Source organism: Trichosurus vulpecula, chromosome 3, assembly GCF_011100635.1.
Source record: "Trichosurus vulpecula isolate mTriVul1 chromosome 3, mTriVul1.pri, whole genome shotgun sequence".
Lineage (NCBI taxonomy): Eukaryota > Metazoa > Chordata > Mammalia > Diprotodontia > Phalangeridae > Trichosurus > Trichosurus vulpecula.
The window spans coordinates 42,122,692-42,144,081 of record NC_050575.1 but is presented as its reverse complement, the minus strand read 5'-3'; the positions used below and the strand labels follow the sequence as shown (position 1 = coordinate 42,144,081).

The 21,390-nt window shown below is 43.6% G+C and overlaps 1 protein-coding gene across 1 annotated transcript; it reads right to left on the bottom strand.

The window, feature by feature from the left end:
- Window positions 1–13,656: 13,656 nt before the first annotated feature.
- On the bottom strand, window positions 13,657–14,474 carry LOC118840955 (V-type proton ATPase subunit E 1). The gene has a single exon (XM_036748343.1). The coding sequence runs from the start codon at window positions 14,430–14,432 to the stop codon at window positions 13,752–13,754; it is 681 nt and encodes a 226-aa protein (XP_036604238.1). The 5' UTR covers window positions 14,433–14,474; the 3' UTR covers window positions 13,657–13,751.
- Between the last annotated feature and the right edge of the window lie 6,916 nt (window positions 14,475–21,390).

The window sequence follows — 21,390 nt, the reverse complement described above, 5'->3', positions numbered from 1 at the left end:
GAGTATCCACCCCATCTACACTTAAAGCTGCTGTGGGACCAATTTTAGGTTTTAACATTATAACAACAACCCCAAAAACTTATTTAACAATCTTAAAATTTTCATAAGTGAGAGCCAAATTGTTTTAACTGTAAAACAGAGTTAACTGAAGGACCTCCCAGCAAAGACAAGGGAAAAAGATAGGCTTACCTGATTAGAAGGGGTCCAAATCTGAGACTCTGCTCCATGTGGAGGTGGGGTCAGAGTCAGAGACTGCTCACCCAGGGACACCAAAGCTGTTGTGGTTTCATGGTATATTGTGGGGAATTGTCTCAAAGAATTCAGAGTCAGACCATCTCTAATCCAAGTTAGGCATTTATTGAAGATTGATGCCCCTCAGAAGTGGGCTAGGTTCCAAGAGGAATTGGCAACTTCAGTGAAAGCAAGACAGATTTTTATAGGGTAAAGATGCAATTACATAACAGAAATTTTGAATATTAAGAAGACAGGAGGGATTTGATAAGGGATTACGTAATAGAGGAGGGGTCCCTTCTATGGTGGTCAAACATCTGGGTTGTGCTGCTTTCTCGTTGGCTAGCTATTGTGGTCCTGTCTCGTCAAGATGGATAGTTAGGCACTTGTGGTCTTGTCTTGGGCTAAATGGATGATGTGATTGTGGTTGAGTACAAGGACACACCTGTTCAAATATGTGAATTGGACCTGGAGGTAGTGGCTTGCTAGGGGTAGTGCCTGTATTGAATCTGGGGGAGGTTTAATTAGGATTCCATCAATGACCATAGGTTTGTCATTTTTAACTTTCCTAGAATTCTTTTCAACCTACTTCCTGACTTCAAATTTGATATTAGGTCTAGGCTCTGCTACACTTCTGAAGGGAAGGTCTGAGCTGGTCTTTTTGCTGCTTTCTTGAGATATTGAGTGTTTTATTATTCCAGGCTCTCAGGGACAGGCTGGGGACCTGCAACTTTTCAGTATTTCCAAAGTGGTCTGATCCAGGGTGATATCTGATTATTGTTCCATTGCTATGCAGGTTCTTGACCTGAGTTTGGCCTTTGCATGAGTAAAATGGTGCTGGACTCCACACAAAGGCGCTAGCTAGAAAGCTCTATTGGTTCTAAGTGGCAGAATTCCTTTTGTCTGGGATTCCTGCCTTTATTATGTGGGGTCCAAAATTGTCCAATCTACAATGAAAGAAACTGAGACAGAGCTCCGAGCCAATAACACTTTAGTAAAGGGTCCATGCTTCCCTCTAGTGAAAGAGACCTCAGATCTTCCTCATGATCTGAGAGGCCACTGTCTCCAGAGTCTTCATTTTATAGTGCTTGATATCCAGATGATATAGGAGAGGCAAAGTAAAATATGGAGTCCTAATGGTTGATAGACCAATAATCTTGACCTTCCAGGAGAAACTTCTGCTCATGTCTATGGTTGATGACTGGTAAAAGGTCCAAATATGTGCAGAGCTGATGGCCATTCACTGGCCCTATATTGGGCAATAGAGGGCCATAAACAGCTCTGTCAATGCAAAGATAGTGTCACCCATCGGTTAAGTGCTCATAAGACTTGCTGGCCTAGAGCCATAAGCCCATTGCCCCAACAAATGGGTGATAAGGGTGGAGAGACAATCAAAAATAGCTAGGGGACCTTCCATGTAATTGAGTCACTTCTACCACACTGGGCTTGGTCATTTACTCATCAGGCAAAAAAGTGTGGAGGTCCTCTAGTTACCTTCCTGTGCTAGCAAGTGCTAGACTGACTAACCGTATATCAGTAGACAAGTGCAACAGTAGTAATCACTGCACCTATGGAATCAAACTCAACTGAATAATACTCATTGGAATCAGGGATCTAAATAAAATAGGGGTATAAATTAATAATTTCCCACGATTATTTGTCTTCATAATGGGCAAGATATTGGGAATGTCAACTCTGAAAACAAATGACCAAAAAATCACAGAGGTTATGCAGCCGCTGTTAACTCTAAAAGTGCCAAAGAGCTCACACAGGTTATCACAAACACAGCTAGCTCTAATGAATAAAATAAAATAAAAACAAAGAGCTAACAATGGTCACAAGCAAAAAGCTTTCTTCATTCCACTGGAGGAGGGAAACTAGACACATGCTGGGGCCTTCTCTAGCAGGAGACCTGCTTTAATTTGTGTGAAGTTTGGATTCAGTCAAAGGGCCGCACTTGAGGACCTAGAGGGCCACATGTGGCATCGAGGCTTCAGGTTTCCCACTCCAGTGAGCTGTAGCCCTGACAATGAGAGGTACCAGCAACAATGAGACAAGTTTGATTCATAGCAGAGCTTCATGACTAGAACATGGGTTCTGCAGGTCTGAGCTCAGGGACCACATGGGGCTGGTACAGAAACAATTCTAGGATTTTGCTGTGGCTGAGTTCATCCAGAGGATAAGTGCCAAGGATTATTGTTATACCAAGCTCAGGACACAGTTTGCTTGCTGGACCTTAACTCTAGAAGACAGAGTATCTCCTAATAGTAAAAAGAGAAGGGTGGTCCTGGCATGGGGATCCTGACAGGAGCAAAACTCTGCTCTGAGCTTGGACTATGAGACACATCTTTGTTGCTGCTGACTTCTGAACTTCCTCCTTTCTTGTACAACAAAAAGGACCTCCCTAACCAGGAATGATGCTCCCTTATGCAGGGCCCATTCTCGTTCCTCCCCAGATCTGGGACCCATAACTAGGTAATGGGTAACAAAGCTGCCACTTGGCACCTGTCCCTATCATGATGCCCAAGTGTGTGTTTGGTGGAGACCCATTGTGATATGGGACCCCCTTTTGACCTGGTGCATAGCCTCCCCCACAAAGCTCCAGACATAATGTTCTCCTGCCCCAATCCAGTCTCTGCCTGTCCTCTTTTGAGCCATACTTGTTATTTATAGTTTTGCAGTCTTCATTTTTTATTTTTTGTGTGTATGTGATTGTTATATTTACATTGTTGGAATTACTATATATATATTGTTTCTTTGGCTCTCCTTACTTCACACTGTATATGTTCATATAGGTTTTCCCATGATTTTCTGTAGGAGATGTATTCTTTTCCAAACAAGGGACAGAGATAATTTTAAAGGATAAAATAGATAACTTTGATTATGTGAAACTTAAAAGTTTCTGTACAAACAAAATGAATTAGCCTAGAACGAGGAGTAGGGTGGCTGAATGGAAAAAAAATTATATCAAATTTCTCTGGTATTTGAAGTATTTGAACAATTAATAAATATATATAGTATATATACATAAACATATTTATGTATGTATTATGTAAGACCAGTGGTTGTTCACCAATAGATAAGTCATCAAAGATATGGATAAATAATTCTCAAAAGAAGAAATGCAAAGCATTAACAACCGCAAGAAAGAATATAAATCAAAACAACACTGGGGTTTCACCTCATACCCTGGCGAAGATTGAAAAAAAGATTCAAATTGTCAGCACTGCGGGATTCGTGAGAAGATAGGCTTACTGCATTGTTGGTGGAGCTGTGAATTGGTATAACCATTTTAGAAAGCAATTTGGAATTACGTGAATAACTAAATAGACTAAAATGTCCCTTTGACTCAGTGATAATACTACTAGGTCTATACCCTAAGGAGGATATTGATAAAAAGAAGCTTTCAATACTATGAAAAGATAAAGATTAATATGCTCTCTGATTTCTATTGATTGATTTTACAATGTAATTTACTTATTTATTTTGTAATTTATGTTAATTAATTTATTTTTATAATGGTTTAGCATCTGCCTGAACAAATCCTCCTCAAAAATGTAGTCTCTCCCAGTGCAAATTGGCTTAAAGGAGTGATTGAAAGGGAATATTATGACTCCTGCAACTAGCCCCTGTGGACATTTAGTTGCAAACCAGTTTAGCCTGGGACTTGTGTTTGTTGCCTATAAACAACTGAGTAGCTTAAGCTGGAGCCCTTCATAGATAGTTCTTCTGTCCTTGCCTTTCCTTTTGCCATTAGGGGTGGTTTGACCTAGCTAGGTGGTCCTGATTTAGGTGGTTCTGAATTGCTGATCAAGATGTGTAGGACAGCAACTTAACCCAAAATTAAACTCAGAGGCTTCTCAAAGTAGAAAGTAGAAAGAAATTTTATTATAATACCTCAGGAAAGGGTGGTCTCTGAACCTATAGCAGAACTCAGTTATATACCCTCGCGTAAACAACCCCCAACCCACCACTCACCTTTTTACTCTCATTGGTGGAGTTCGGGCTCACAATCTAAACGTGGAAATCTACTACCCCAGGTACAAGGAACAAGGAAACACTAATTTAGCCAATGCCAACTCTTAGGAACACTTTTATCCTTACTTGGCGAGGCTCATGCTGAGGGGGGTCAGGCTGCTCTAAGTTTCGGATTCCTACAGGTCCTACAGGTCAGGTGGTTTTTAATAACTCAAAACTTAGACCTAGCTGTCAATCAGAAGCTCTGAGCCATGCTGGAAAGTCTTCACCTTTATTTAACCCACTTAATTTACAGAAAGGCTGGGGTTTAGATTTTATGAGAGGTCTTCACCATCCCACTCAAAGATTATAAGAGGCAGTCAAATCCCATAAAGCCAATAATATTCCTTAATTGTCAGAGGGCTATGATCAGTCATACCTGAAGGGCAACCCAATTTCCCCAGCTGTAGTTGGCTGGAAGGTCCCCCAACTACCCTGACTCCCCGCCTTTCCTACATCTCAATAAAAACTGTCTTTCCCTTCTCAGGGGGGTCACTGGCCTTACTAAGGCGGCCAATCTGACCTGCTTTGTTAATAGTTATACATGTCATTGTTAATAAACTGATTCTTGCTTAGGAAAACATGCCTCAGTTTGCCTGTTACTGCATTGTACTTGCCACAGTTTTGGAGATCTCACCAAAATTGGGGGAGAGAGTATGATCCCCCAGACTACCTTAGTAGAACCTCCTCACTTCTTTTGGGCCCTGGTGGAGTTTTCCACTTGAAGGGAGGGTTTCTTGTCGGGATCTGTGGATATAAACTCATTCTCCTCCACCCTTCTGAATCTTCTAAGGGCAAGAAAATAAGTATTCCACTGGGCACAATTTTATCTGTCCTTTGTTAAAAGTTGCAACTTTGTCTACATTTGTCTTGGGGTTGCTTATTTGTGTTCAGTGTGATAATTTGAAAATGATTGGCAATACAAAATCCAGGTAAATCTTCGGAGGACAGTCCCTTGACAGTCATCTTTTTTCCCTCAGAGAAGGCATCCAAATTAAATTAACTTGGGGAGAAGGATGATCCCTTGAGGGAATTTTTTTCCCTCAAGAAAGACCCCCCCCCCATGATGGGTTGAGGTATACAATCCCTTGAACAAGTTTCTCCTCAGGGAAGCCCCCAAATTGAGAATAATAATAATAATAAAAAACATGAAAGAGAAATTTTTTAAAAGGTCTATTTATGTCTGGGAAAATTAAGTATTTTCCTCTCCCAGTCTGATCAGGGGACTATGGTATAATATGGTCTCTGGAGACATCCAGTGACTAAACTGGGAACAGAAACACACTTGGTTTTGGTTGATTGTCGATTTTTTTTGGAAGAGAGCTACATGGTCTCCAGGTTTGAGCCTAATACTGACCTCTATTCATTTAACTGGGTGCCCCAGACAAAGGACTGAACTTGTTGTCAGATGCACTTACAATGGGGGAGTTAGAAAGCAAGGGTCAGCAGAGGAATTCTTTGTCCTCCCCAGTTTCACTTGTACCAAAAGCAGTGACATTTCTAACTGACCACCAGTTGTTAACTGGCTTCCAGTGTGAACACCTTCAATAGTTAGAAGAGATTCCCGAAGTTTTATTAGATACGTAAACTGAGCAGCCAACCTATGGCAAGGCTATTCAGCTAATCATGTGGCCTCTTGGGAGGGATTTCTGAAAAATGATTAGCATCTTAGAATGGCATTTTCAGAGACCATAACTCTATTAAGTCACCCAAATATCTAAATTGGACCAGTAAAAGATCTTTTAACTTCTCCAGACAGAGGATATACTTCACCTGACAAGGAAAAATAAAATCCTGAGATTGCTACTGAAGCCTCAAACACCAGTGAGGAAACATTGTTTTCATTGTCTTAACTGAAATTTGTGGGGATGTGTCCTAAAGCTTCATCAAGTGGTGTGTGTGTGTGTGTGTGTGTGTGTGTGTGTGTGTGTGTCTGACAATTTTTCCTTGGCCACATTTCAGAATTTTTTTTTTAAATGGGAGCTAATGTTAGCAAAATTAGCATGCCAAAAGGAACTCCTCAGGAAAACTTGAAGAATAGGATAAGGGAGAACTCCAAACTGAGCCATGACTGAAAAACAAGCAATTAGATTTTCTGACATCTGGTTTAAAGCAAAAGGAAAAAAAAAAACAGGAAAAAAGAGAAGGAAGAAGCTGTTGTTATCCAGTGCAGGCAGCTTCAGTTCAAACTATTCTTGCTTCCTTACAGGCTGTTTCAGAGGCCTCACACAGGCCGTGTCATGGCACAATCCCAAAATATCTGGATTCATGTGAATGTTTTTGCTATAGGAGGAAGGGCCATAGACTTCAGAAAGATAAATTGGTTCTAGAGAAATAGTCATGGAGGTTCGTAGGGAAAATTTGCTTCATTGAAGGTTCAGGGGAGGAGTAGGAGCTGTGGATCTTGAAAACAATTTTTTGTTTCCCTGGAACCTGATATTGTAGCCCCAGTTATCCCAGTCCGTTCCTCCCTGCAAAATAGCGAACTCCATGACACCTTTACGTTTGGGGATATTGGACCCTCTAAATCAGTCCTAATAAAGAAGTCTGATTCCAAATGTGCCTTTTTGGGGTCTTTAAATGTTGTTGGTGTTTCAGGAATTCTGCATTTTCCTAAAGTGTCCCTTCACATGGTTTCCATGGGTTCCCTTTCTGTGGAACATTTTCTCCTCCTTATGCCTAAATAAACCTATTGGGACAGATCTCCTGCACGAACTTAGCAGTACTATACCCTGCTCCTCCAATGGTACTCTGTCCCTATAGCTACCCACCCAATATTTGATGTCAGGGGAATGTGTTTAAAAACTGTAAAAATATTTTTTGCCCTTAAGGTATACTTTGCTCAAGGTTTTTTCTATATTGGCCTTAAATAAGTAATCAATTATTTAGAATGTCAGTAATTAATCTTTAAGATATATACTACTGTTGTAAAACAACCATGTAAGAAATATGGTTATGAATTGAAAAAATGCAACTCCTGATTTGGAAACTACAGAATATTAACTCTATCCAAATTCTGAAAAGTAAACAGTAAGTAAATGGAAAAGAAAGTACAATTTAATTTGGGAAAATGCTTTGTGTTACTTCTGTGAATTGTAAAAGTTATGAAAATTGTGAAAGTAGTACCTTGATTTGCTTGAGCTTCCTTACTATCCAGGGGAAGCCAAACTGACCTGGGAATCAGAATCATCTAACCAGGAGTCAGATTGAACAGCCCTCAAAAGGGACATACCTGAGATCCTTGCAGTGTTTGCTAAATGAGAACTTCATCCAAACTTCATCACAAGATGTCTAGATTTGAATGGAGTGTTTTCATCAGTGGTTTGCTGAAATGGCTGAGTGAGAGCAGAAAGCAGAGGCTTCCTCCCTTGGGGCTTGCAAAGCTAATTCAACATAGCCACCACCCCCTTTGGTACCAGCTACCTTCTTTCACCCTACCCTTTCTTCCTGTCTAGAGGCTGCCCTTACCCCTCTGCTGCTGCCCCTCCTCCCTACTTTTTACTCCCCCCTCCATCTCTCTTCTGCCCTTGAGGGCTCTGGTCCTGATGGGGGTAATTCCACCCTGTTTCTGAACCAGGTCCCCGAACTCAACCCCACCAATCCTGTTGGAACCTACCCCTTTAAAATAGTCAACAAGCAGAGCCCTCAGATCACTTTGGCTAAGAATAAGGAGGGCCATGTTAAATCCAGCATCAAATTTATTTCCACCATGCAATATAACCTGGGCGGGGAGGGGGGGGCGGATGGGAAGGAGGGGGCGGTGTGAATGACAGGCCATCAAAAAGGACTCCCCAGACCGCCATCAGGACCCATCAACTTTGCTGACCAGTTCTGGGTCACCCTCTGGTCTTACTGCCCAGGAATCCCTGACATTTGCCTTTTAGTAGTGGCCTTGGTAGAGAAGGGTGAAGCTAAACATTGGTTTAAGAAGACAGACTTGCTGTTTCTCCAGGATGGAGCCAAGATGGCGGCTGGAAAGCAGGGGCTTGCGTGAGTTCCCCGCCAAGTCCCTCCAAAAACCTATAAAAAATGGCTCTGAACAAATTCTAGAACTGCAGAACCCACAAAATAGCAGAGGGAAGCAGGACTCCAGCCCAGGACAGCCTGAATGGTCACTGGGTGAGGTCTATCGCGCATGGAGATCGGAACTGAGGGGAGCCCAGAGTGGTTGGCAGCGGGACCAACCAGACCAGGAGCTGGGGGGAACAGGCCCTACCGCCCTGAATCTGTAAGCTGTGGCAGTTACCAGACTTCTCAACCCACAAACACCAAAGACAACAGAGAAGGGTAGTGAGAAAAGCCGCAGGGACAGAGTGAAGTAGTTCACGGTTTGGCCACCGCCCCGGAAGCAGTGGAGGTGGTGCAGCTACAGAACTACAGCTGCAGTTGCTTCTGGCCCCAGGCCCACCTGGTGGGAGGAATAAAGTGGCAGATCAGAGCAGGAATGCAGAGCCTGCTTCAGATCTGAGTCCTGTCCGGGTTGGGGGTTCTTGGGGAAGGAGGAGTGCTGGTGGGGCAGAGCTGGCTGTGTGGAAATAGCTCTGAAAACAACAGCGCATCCCCTCAGGCTTGGAACAAAGTACTTTCTACTCTACAAGCCGTCATACCCCAACAAAAAACTCAAGGGTCAAGTAAGTTGGCTGGGAACATGGCCAGGCAGAGAAAATGGACTCAGATTCAGTCTCAGACTTTGGATTCTTTCTTTGGTGACAAAGAAGACCAAAACATACAGACAGAAGAAGTCAACAAAGTCAAAGAGCCTACATCAAAAGACTCCAAGAAAAACATGAACTGGTCTCAGGCCATGGAAGAGCTCAATAAGGATTTGGAAAAGCAAGTTAGAGAAGTAGAGGAAAAATTGGGAAGAGAAATGAGAAGGATGTGAGAAAACCATGAAAAACAAGTCAATGACTTGCTAAAGGAGACCCAAAAAAATGCTGAAAAATATACTGAAGAAAACAACACCTTAAAAAATAGACTAACTCAAATGGCAAAAGAGCTCCAAAAAGCCAATGAGGAGAAGAATACCTTGAAAGGCAGAATTAGCCAAATGGAAAAGGAGGTCCAAAAGACCACTGAAGAAAATACTACCTTAAAAATTAGATTGGAGCAAGTGGAAGCTAGTGACCTTACGAGAAAGCAAGATATTCTAAAACAGAACCAAAGGAATGAAAAAGTGGAAGACAATGTCAAATATCTCATTGGAAAAATCACTGACCTGGAAAATAGATCCAGGAGAGATAATTTAAAAATTATTGGACTACCTGAAAGCCATGATCAAAAAAAGAGCCTAGATATCATCTTTCAAGAAATTATCAAGGAGAACTGCCCTGATATTCTAGAGCCACAGGGCAAAATAGAAATTGAAAGAATCCATTGATCACCTCCTCAAATATATCCCAAAAAGAAAACTCCTAGGAATATTGTCGCCAAATTCCAGAGCTCCCAGATCAAGGAGAAAATACTGCAAGCAGCCAGAAAGAAACAATTTGAGTATTGTGGAAACACAATCAGAATAACACAAGATCTAGCAGCTTCTACATTCTGGGACTGCAGGGCTTGGAATACAATATTCTGGAGGTCAATGGAGCTTAGGATTAAAACCTAAAACTAAGTATCATGCTCCAAGGCAAAATATGGATTTTCAATAAAACAGAGGACTTCCAAGCTTTCTCAGTGAAAAGACCAGAGCTGAATAGAAAATGTGACTTTCAAACATAAGAATCAAGAGAAGCATGAAAAGGTAAACAAGAAAAAGAAATCACAAGGGACTTACTAAAGTTGAACTGTTTTGTTTACATTCCTACATGGAAAGATGATGTGTATGATTGATGAGACCTCAGTATTAGGGTAGCTGAAGGGAATATGCATATATATGTACATATGTACATACATATATGTGTGTATGTATATATGTATGTGTGTGTATGTATGTATATATGTGTGTGTATGTATATAGACAGAGGGCACAGGGTGAGTTGAATATGAAGGGATGTTATCTAAAAAAATAAAATCAAATTAAGGAATGAGAGAGGAATATATTGAGAGAGGGAGAGATAGAATGGGGTAAATTATCTCACCTAAAAGTGGCAAGAAAAAGCAGTTCTGTAGGAAGGGAAGAGGGGGCAGGTGAGGGGGAATAAGTGAATCTTGCTTTCATCAGATTTGACCTGAGGAGGGAATACCATACACATTCAATTGGGTATCTTACCCCACAGGAAAGACGGAGGAAGAAGATTAAAAAGGGGGGCTGATAGAAGGGAGGGCAGATAGGGGGAGGAGGTAATCAAAAACAAACCCTTTAGAAAAGGGACAGCATCAAGGGAGAAAATTCAGTAAAGGGGGTTAGGTTAGGAAGGAGCAAAATATAGTTAGTCTTTCACAACATAAGTATTGTGGAAGGGTTTTACGTAATGATACACATGTGCCCTATGTTGAATTGCTTACCTTCTTAGAGAGGGGGGGTGGGGAGGGAAGAGGGGAGAGAATTTGGACCTCAAAGTTTTAAAACCAGATGTTCAAAAACAAAAAAAAAAAGTTTTTGCGTGCAACTAGGAAATCAAATACACAGGCAATGGGGCATAGAAATTTATCTTGACCTACAAGAAAGGAAGGGAAAAGGGGATGATGGGAGGGATGGTGGGGTGACAGAAGGGAGGGTTGACTGGGGAATGGGGCAACCAGAATATATGCCATCTTGGAGTTGGGGGAGGGGAGAAATGGGGAGAAAATTTGTAATTCAAACTCTTGTGAAAATCAATGCTGAAAACTAAATATATTAAATAAATTAAATTAAAAAAAAAGAAGACAGACTAAAAAGCCACCCCTGAGGAAATGCTAGAGACAGACTGGGTCACTTATCAGGATCAGGAAAGGCACTACCAGGATGCCAAAGCTCTGGGTGAAGCCCTAGCTGAGCCTATCCCAGCTGCCTTTCCCTTGACCTGTATGTTTTTCCAAAATCAAGACTGTTGTTCAGGGGCCTGGTGAAACTTTCAGTTTTAAGATGGCTTGGCAGAGGCTTTTGAGGCTAACTCCTGTTTAGTCTGTGTTGGGGGGTGGGGTACAGACCCAGCTTCTCTCCTACTTCCTTAATAACCTGCAACCTTCCCTATCATGGCATATCAAAATTATCCAGCCAGAGTAGCAGTCTAAACACCCACAGTTTGTAGCTGAACTTGCCTCCCAGCTTGCCCAGATCTTAGTGGTTCAGATGGAGGAGGACTTTAAAGCAGAAAGGGAACTCCAGGCTGAAAGGAACCAAGGTTATACCATGCAGCCTGAACAGATAAGGGCTCCTATGCCAAACCCACCTCCCACTCCTGGTCCTGTATGGGATCATAAGCCTGGCATTTGTCATTATTACAAAAGACCTGGGCATTGGAAATCCGAATGCTTCACTTGCCTCAAAGTTATGCAGAGTAAGGGACACCAGGGGCGTGAAGACCCTCTCCCACAACTCTAGGGATGTTCCAGGGAAGGTTTGCAGAATCCTGTCTTCATCTGTCCCTCTTTGCCCCTCTCCCAACTAGAAGAATTATCCATATTAATACTGGGCACCCCATCTCTGCATTGGCAGATACAGGGTCCACCCTATCAGTCTTGGATCCTTGCCAATTCCCCACCCCCCTTCCCTGGAGTAATGATAGCCCATTGGTGGTGGGGGTTGCTAACAAGCCCCCACCCTGAATGCACCTCCCCCCTCCAGCTTTCCAAACTTTCTTCTCCCTGTCATTCTTGTACAAGACCACTTCCAACACACCTCCCTCCTTCTCCCTAAGGCCCCTTGTCACCTGCTGGGTTGTGATATCCTAACCTTCCTCTCTGCTGTGCTCAGTTTTACCCCAGCTGGCCTTTGGCTGGATCACCATTCCCCTACTCTCAGGCCAACAGCTGCCCTATCCCTCCTGCCTCAGTCTGAGGCACCTGAGACCTTTGAAGAGCCTTTGCCCCTTGGAAAGATCCTGCCCCAGTTATGGGCCACAGACCACATGGACATTGGGCGAATCTCTACGGCTGCCCCCATAGAAGTTCAAGTCGACCCCTAGTGCCCTGTCCCATGTCTCACCCAGTATCCACCTCTCCATGCTGCTATTGAAGGTGCTAGGCCCCTATTCCAGAGTTACATTTCAAAAGGACTAGTTGTCCCCTGTACCTCCCCTTACAACACCGCTGTCTTCCCTGTTAAGAAGCCTGGTAACCGAGGTTGGCACCTTCTCCAAGACCTTGGTGCCACTAATGCCATTGTTCTACCTCATTAATCCGTGGTTCCTAATCCCTGTACCCTGTTATCCCTCATTCCTCCATCCACTACTGTGCCCACTGCCATAGACCTTTTCAGTGCCTTCTTTTCTATCACTATGCACCCTTCCAGCCAACACCTTTTTGCTTTTACTTGGGAAGGACAGCAGTACACCTGGACCGTCCTCCCTCAGGGTTTCACTGAGTCCCCTTCCTACTTCTGCCAGGTTCTGCATGATAACCCTGCCTCTCTTGTACTTTCCCACTACTCAGTGCTCCTCTAGCATATAGATGACCTATTGCTCTGCTCCCCTGATGCAACTTCGGGGAAGGATGATGCCACAACCCTTCTCACATTCCTAACTCTGAATGGTCATAAGGCTTCCCAAGATAAACTCCAGTTTTGCTGCCCCTCTGTAAAATGCCTCAGGTACTTCATTTCGCAGGGCAGTTTCCCTTGACCCTTCTCGAATCCAAGCTAGCCACAATTTTCCCCTCCCAACATCCAAAAAGCAACCACAGGCTTTCCTGGGCTTTGCTGGTACTGCCGGTCCTGGATACCCAAGTTTTCTGTCCTAGCCTGCCTACGAAGCCCTGCATTGCCAAAATCCTAGCTCCTCCTGCCCCCACCTGTCTAAGGAGCAACATAAGGCTATAGAATCCATGAAGACCTCCCTCTCTGAGCCCCCTGCTCTGTGCCTTCCCAATTATTTCTTGCCTTTTTTTTTTTGATCCACATTATCTTTTATTTTAATAAATAAAGCATATTCATAGCTTGGGTTTTTGAATCACAGATATAACTGAGGAAAGCCTCTAAGCCCAAATAGTTAACGGGTAATACTATTAATGCTGGAGTGAAGGCATGCTCTATATGCATTATTAAAGTAACCTACAGAAATAAAATACAAAGAGGCTATGATATACCTCACATACACAGCTCACTCCAATCTAAGGCAGATCACAGAAGGATTCTCAGTGAAAACCATGCAACTGTTATGTAATCCCCTTGTCCCTAGAATGTAGATCAGAACTTAGTCACTTTTAGAGGAACTAGGTTACTTCTTGACAGTTTTAAGTCCATAAATCCTCTCCCAAAGTTAACATTTAGGCTGATGGCATTCTACACAAAGGTTACTCCACTGAAGAACACAGGACAATGTCAGAGCATCAGAAAGGAGGAATATTGATAGTTGTTTCTTCAATTTTAGACACACATAACTCATCAAAACAGCAGATGGAATGGATCCCACCTCATCAGAGGCTTAGTCCAAAAATTTCCTATTGGCATTAGCACCAAACAAGGCCCCACGGACTTCTGGCATCATCTGTTGGGCTATAAGATCCAGTCTACTTTCTAGGGTATTAGAAACCTTTATTTTACGATCCCCATTATAAATCTCAACACCTCCAGCTATTTCGTCTGGCAAGTATGCCTCCTGATCAACTTGGACATCAACATCCTTTGTAGTCGCAATCTTATACATAGGGATTGCTTTTTGCACTGCAGCCTTGACCAGAGGGAGATCCTCTTTCTTGCAACGGACAATCATTCGTGGCTCCAGCAATTGGTATAAACCCTGAAGGACCAGACCATCCAAAAGCACCTGATACCTGGTTGTATCTTTCACTACCTTGGAGAGTCTCTGTTTTGCTTCACTTAATAAGTCTGAGATGAGGTCGTCTCTGGCTCTGAGGACTTTCAATCTTGCCTGGTTCATCAAGTTGGACATCTGAATTTTCTTCTGCTGCTCAATTTGTTTCTCCTTCTTCTCATAATATTCCATTATCTTCAGTCTCTGTGTTTGCACAAGACGACCCTTCTCAATGTTGAACTCTTCTTCTGCCTTTGCATCTATTTCTTCGGCCTTCTCATTTGCTTCCTGTTCAATGAAAGCCATCATGTGTTTGATCTGCTTTTGGACGTCGGCGTCGCTGAGAGCCATGGTGACAGCAGCTACCCCTACACTGATCTGGCAGCCTCAGAGTACAGCCATTTCTTGCCTTTTGTGCTCTTTGCCATGGAAAAAGGAGGGGATGCAGTAGAAGTCTTAGCACATAAACATGGGGTCAGTACAGACCAGCAGGATATTATAATAGACAACTGGACACAGTAGCCAGAGGCCCACCACCCTGCCTAAGGAGCATTATTGATATAGCTGAGACTCTCAGACAAAGTGAGGACATTTTACTCTATTATCCTATAATGTTTCTTCTACCTCATGTGGTTGAGGCCCTCCTAAATTCACATCACCTGGCAAAAATTGAGACCCAACTACTGACATGACCCCATGTCACCATCAAAAGACTTAATGTGCTAAATCCCACTGAGTTTTTAGAAATCATCCCAAGCCTTGAAGCAGGCCGGTTTAATACCACTAACCATGGCTACATGATGATCCTAGACAATCTGCTAACTCTAAGAGCCAACCTCCAAGAAACACCCATTCTATATGCTGACCTTCGGCTCCTGCCAAAGGAACTCCAAAGGACAAATGGCTGTAGGTTATGGTATCACCCCGGTAAATGAGGTACTGGAGTCAGTTCCCCTGCCCCATGCTCACTTTGCACAACAGGCAATCAAACCCAGGCTGATGAGAATGCCAAATCCTAACCACTAGACCACCAGAGACCTGTGAACTGGGAAAGGGACAGCAGGTATGCCTTTGTGCTGGTCCCTGACTTTGGAATGCTGTGGAAGCAACAAGGATTTTTAACCTCCCCTGGACAGCCTACAAAAGACAGTAAGCAGGTTTCCAGGTTCCTAGAGTGTCTGCTACTCCCCAAGCAGGTAGCCATTGTCAAAACTGCTGGTCACTCTCGAGAATCCACCCCAGAGGCCCAGGGGAACCAATTGTCTGACCAGGCAGCTAGGGAAGCAGCCCTCTCACCCCCATCCCTACAATGATCTCCTGCACCTCCGTCATTGCACCCCCACATATTGATCTAGTAGCTTTAACAGAGACTCAAGCCCTGGTCTCCCCAGAGACAGTACACCAATGGGAACTACAAAGATGCAACCAAGACCCTGAAACAGGACTTTGGAAACACAGACACCAAGCTGTCCTCCCCCATCAGCTTCACTGACCGCTGCTGAGTCACCTGCATCACCTGTGTCACTGAGGACCAGGCAAAATTTATGAATTTGCTTCTCAGCATTGGTAGGGAATATCCAAAAGGGAGGCCAAGTGGTATCTGGATGTCAGTCCTGTCCCCTGTACAACCCCTCCAAACCCCTTTGGCCTCCCCCAGGCCACTTCCTGCTTCCTTCCTTGCCCTTTGAGATCTGACAGATTGACTTCATCCAGCTGCCCCCATGTCAAGGATATAAGTTTGCCCTGATTATGGTCTGTATGTTTTCCAGCTAGGTGGAGGTCTTCCCACGTCAGGCGGCCTCTACAGGGGTGGTTGGGAAGGCCCTATGTGAACACATCATCCCTTGCTGGGGGGGTCCCTGAGGAGGTTTGTAGTGATCAAGGAACCCATTTTTCAGGCCAGGGGCTCAGGCTGGAGGCCTGGGGAATCTGCCAGCACCTACATTGTGCTCAATCCTCCGGGCTGGTCAAGAGAACTAGTGGGGTGCTGAAGGGATTCCTGGGAAAATTGACCTCTGATTTCCAGGCACCCTGGATTAAGGTGCTCCCCATTGCCCTTCTTGCATTCCATATGAGGTCGTTACTGGGAGGCAAATGCCCCTCAGCCCTGTAGATCTCTCCCCACTCAAGGCACATTTTCTTCAGGAGTATTGTATCAAGTTTAGGCAACAAATCCACCAGATTTAAGACCTTGTCTCTCAGTCTTGTTCTCTAAATTCACAGCCTGAGGCTGATCCCTGTATTCCACTCAGTGTTTGGGTGTACCGGAAGTGCCACCTGCAGAGTCACTCCTTGGAACCCTCAGTGGAAGGGACCCTTCCAGGTGCTCCTCACCACCTCCATGCTGCCAGACTCCAGGGGATTAATTCATGGATTCATCTGTTACACCTGAAGACTGCCCCCATCCCTGAGTGGATGTTTGAACCCATTGAAGATCTTGCCCTTTAGCTCCGTAAGGGCCTGAAGAAGACAACATCTGAGGCATGCGCTCCCCCAAGAGTCTGGACCAGGCCTGTGAAAAGAGCCCCTCTCCCCTCGAGCCCTCATATGCCCAACACTGTTACCCACATCTCTTGGCCATGCTAGCTTTGGTTGCTTTAGCTGTACTATTCTCTTCCATTACACCTCTCACTTCCCCTACCTTGGTTTCCCTTTTGACCTGCTCCCTCTGCTTGCTTACAATGGCTGTCTGCCTCCAGAGGTGTTCAACTGGGGAGGGGGGCAGGGAGGAAGACAACCTCACTTCCTCCATACCTGCTCTCCCCATATGGAGGCTGGGCCAGGCGGCAGTCAGACTGTTTAATCTGTCTAGCAGTTGGTTGTGTGTTGACCTCCTGAGGGCCGCTGCAGTACAACCTATCTCCGCCAAAACTGGGAGTCTATTGAATTAGTAGCCCAGGCCCACCCCAACCAGGGCCTGAGATTCTCTGAGACCAGAGACCCCAAAAAACTAGTTGATTCAGGGGAGGACCAAAGCAGGTCTGTTAGAAGGTTCAATATTTTCTTTAGTGCCCCCTATTTCCAGAAGCAGTTGGGCAAAACCCTCATCTGCTTGGCTCTTAATAGCTCTCAAAGTCCTGTTTTCTCTGAAGCCACCCGGGCCTCCTCAGCTTCCCCAACTTGCTACTTTTTGCTATTTATCAAATCACTCCTCTGGGAGCCCTGTAGGGAACCTTGATCCAGCTTGGTGTAATTACACAACTGGGTTAGTCCATGAGCCACACCCAACCACAAGAGGAGACCCAAATGCAGTCTATGAGGCCTGCCCTCTCCTTGGACCCTAGGAACTAATACAACCCAAAGTGCCTCTGACTCATTCTGTGGAGGTCAACCCACTGGGGTTGTTAACACTCCTTGCAGCAGTGACTGGTTCCTTGTCAGTACTACTTTCTCTGCCAGAACCTGCTTGAAAATTTGGCCCAATAAAATCAGCAACTAAATAGGTTACTGGGATCACTACCTAGGGTATCTTTGGGCAAAACACAGGTATGGCCCTACTTCCAATGTTATGTCAAACAACCCCTGCTTGAACCGTTCTAGGGGTGTGCTTCTCCCCCATCCTTGGCTTCTATACAACAACACAAACAGAGACTTGAGGATTAGCTTCAATTAGCTTCCAGTTTCCCTCATGTTTTCGCTTACCCTACCTTCATCCCGGGGAATGTTTTTCCTGTGTGGCACCTCCCTTTATCAGACCCTTCTTCCTTGGTATATGGGGCAGTGCACCATTGCCCATGCTGTACCTGACCTCCAGTATATTCCAGGTATTACCACAATACCTCTGACATTCCAAAGGCTTGTCACTGCTATGTCCCACCACTCTCTACGCATGATCCTGGCTTTGCCCCTCATCATAGATGACCATATCCTAGCCGCTACAGGGATTGGAATAGGAGGTCTTATCTCTGCAAAGAAGGTTTTCAAAAACTTGTCCCGACAGATGGCTGACATGAATGACCAAATAGCAAGAGTTGTGAGAGATCTGAAGGGTGAAATCAGCTTCTTGGCCAGGGTAGTCTTACAAAATTGGCAGGCACTAGATGCCCTCCTTGCTGCAAAAGGGGGCATGTGTGCTTTTATTAATGAGAAATGTTGTTTTTATGTCAACAAGTCCCAGCAAAACCAGGATAGCATAGATTCTTTCTGCCTGCATGCCACTCAGCTGAGGGAGCAGGCTGTTTGAAATCAGTTGTGTGATATCTTTAGTTCTTTTTCCCCAGGGGTAGAAGGTATTGTAATAGCTACAGACTGCTGAGCTTTCTGAATTTGGTGGAGGAATTCAGATTTTTGACTTTGCCTGAGTTTGCAAAATGGATTGGCCTTGGTCAACCCTTGACTAAAAGGGAAAACCATGCTTGGGTAGGAAAAAGTCTATAGAAAACTTCATAAATGTGATAGAAGGCAGAAAATTATCAGAATAGAGGAAGATAAAGGTTGCCTTCAACATCTGGATGATGTCCAAGATTTCTGTGAATTTTGGTTGAAGGAAACTTTGCTCGTGTCAAGCTTTCACAATTTTCTACTCCATGTGTTTTACACTGAATGTTAATAGGCAGAGCTTCAAAAGCAGTGGAAAAATTTCAAGAAGACCCCTACTAGATCTAGTGGATGGGGTCAATTTCTGCAGGATCTTAGCATATTCTATTGGAAAGGGATTTTTGCTGCAATCTACTGGCTTCTGGTTGCAAGAAGAAAGCATTCTTGAAGTGTCTTGAAGTGGAAAAGCCTATTCCAAGCAAAATCAAGTCCAAGACATTAAATTCCATGTTGCATTGCTATTAAAATGAGAAAGAAGAAGATGACTTTTTCAACACTTATGGGTAAAACAAATGGTATGAATCCCTGTTGAAGTGGTTGATGTCCCTCTTCTATAATTGTGAGTCAATGCCTATCTCTAGGTGGTGTGGGAAACAAAAGGAAGGAATTCTGTTTCCAGAGGATTAAAAACCACTCCCAGCCTTAAGTGATAACAGGATGTAAGTCAGAGGTAGCTGGTTCTAATGAGAGCTGTGACCTAGCAAAACCAGGCTTCTGATCAGGTAAAACGTCAGAAGCTTGTACTCATGCTTAATGAGCTGTTTGAAGGGGACATTAAGTAAAAGGTTCAGGGGGGAGCAAGGCAGGAAATTCAAATTGGGAACAGCATAAAAGGCTGGCATTTGTCTAAGCAAGTGTACTCTCCATTTGGGAGGTACCCATTCACTAGGAATGTAGAATAACTAGCTAAAATAAAATGAGAACTTTCCTGGCTTCACAATGAGTATTGTTCTTTGTTTAGAGTGAGCACATTTCTCACAATTTGGGGGCTCATCTGGGATCTAGTATCAGAAAAGGGAAACACACTAAGGAGAATGGGAGGTACTCCATTGGTTTCTAACAGCCCTAATATCTCCAGGCAGGAGTTGCCCCTCTTTGGACTGCTAACTTCCCAGGACTATTTTTGGAATTGCTGTGAACCTAAGAACATGGGTAAAATAATAAGAGGCAACCAGGAGACCCTGTGCATAGGTCAAAGTGAGAAAATTGATTATAAAGTATCACTTTGATGATTGGAGTATCCTACAGGTCTGAGAGGGGTTTTAGTCAAATTGAATGAGGGTGGCTTATCTGGGGCCTGTGAGAATAGAAGGGAGAAGCCACATTGAGACTGTAAGATAAAAAAGTGTAATGGCAAGTAAAGTGGGAATTTTTATTGTTTTGGAGTGCTTCTCAGCACTAAGGCAATCAGGTGCCTTTGATTGAGTCTTGACTGTGTTTGTAGGGAGGCCCGCACTCTTTTGCTAGTTAGGTCATGAGAGGTGTTAAACCCTCAAGAGGTGTGAAATGCTCTGACCCTGAAGAAGTGTGTGAATACTCTGAGGTTAGCATTTTATTTGGGGCTCACTCATTGGAATAGTGTTGGTGTGGAGACTCTGGGTAGCCATTAAGGAGCCCCCCAGCTTTGAAAATCCAGATGTTGGTGCTTCTCTCTCTAGTAACTATGTATGTATAGCTTTGGTCGGACAGCTAGAAGCCTATCTGTTGATTTGTGTTATTTGCTCTGTTTATTTTTTCTCTGTAATTTCTGTTTATATTCACTTTGAAGTTCAGGGTGCTGACTTTTTCCCCTGAACCAAGTGAATGATATATGTAAATGTTTATGTTCCAAAGATCTTGTTCATTCAAATTTTCCTTCATTATTTTTTTGTTATATTGCATATTTTCATATTTTAAAAATCAAGAAATTTGTTTTTTCCACTTTTTATTCTTTTTTGAAGTAGCAAACAGAATGACTCGAGATGAGACAGGCAGCTCAGTGCCCCCAGGTAGATACTTCAACAAAAACATTAAAAAATTGCACTAGACATAATGATCAATAAACTAAGGATTCACATTCAGTATCAAACAAATGTAATGAGGCTTTGGTGCATGTCCAGATTTCTTAAGATTGTAGTACTCCTGCATCCTTCTACTATCTGGACATGAGTAGCCTCCTTTCATGGGACAGACTACATCTTTAAAAACTGCCAGACTGGAGCAATCTCTCTTTCCTGCCTACTCTTTTGTGTGGGATGGAAAATCAAATAATGGGAGAGGCATCTTTAGGCACAAGCAAAGTGAATTTATTTTACAAACCTCATGAGATTTGGGCATCACCTCCACTAGGAAAGTAGTGGAGGGAGGCAAGGTACAAAGGAAATGCATCAGTAGTTATACCCTTAATGCAAAGATTCCCACCCACCTCTATCCCTTCTCGCCATTGGCTGGGAGGTGGGCTTACAATCTAGGCACAAAAATACAGAGCCAATCCATACATACTTTCCTTATTTGGCTACTGCTGTGGCAATGCTATGGCTAGGGTAAAGAGGAGGAAGGAGGAAGGAGAGGGGAACCTTCCTGGAGCAGTGAACGAACAGCTTACAGGTAGTCCATTATCTCCCTATTTGGTAAAATTCTTGTGCTAGCACCAAGAGAGGGGGAAGGGATGGGTACCTACAGCTTCGGGCCCTGACTTTACAGAAGTTAGGTAAGTCACTACAAGGTTAAATTCCAAGCCTATCTTACTCCCTCCCTATTCCAGAAATATGAGAAGAGAGTAGCCCCTATATTCTTACCCTGTGAAGTCTTCACAAATTATATCCTTCTCATTCACTACTCTCTTGGTCTAAAGGAATGGTTGTGTCTTTAATGAAATATGTTTGGCACTCTCCAACGGATTGTAAATTTAAAAGCCACTTGTGAGAAAATAAATTATTTCCTATGTAAGATAGTTTGGAAATGCATTTGACTAATTTGACTGGTGACAAGTTTGTTTCATGTTCAATTCAGT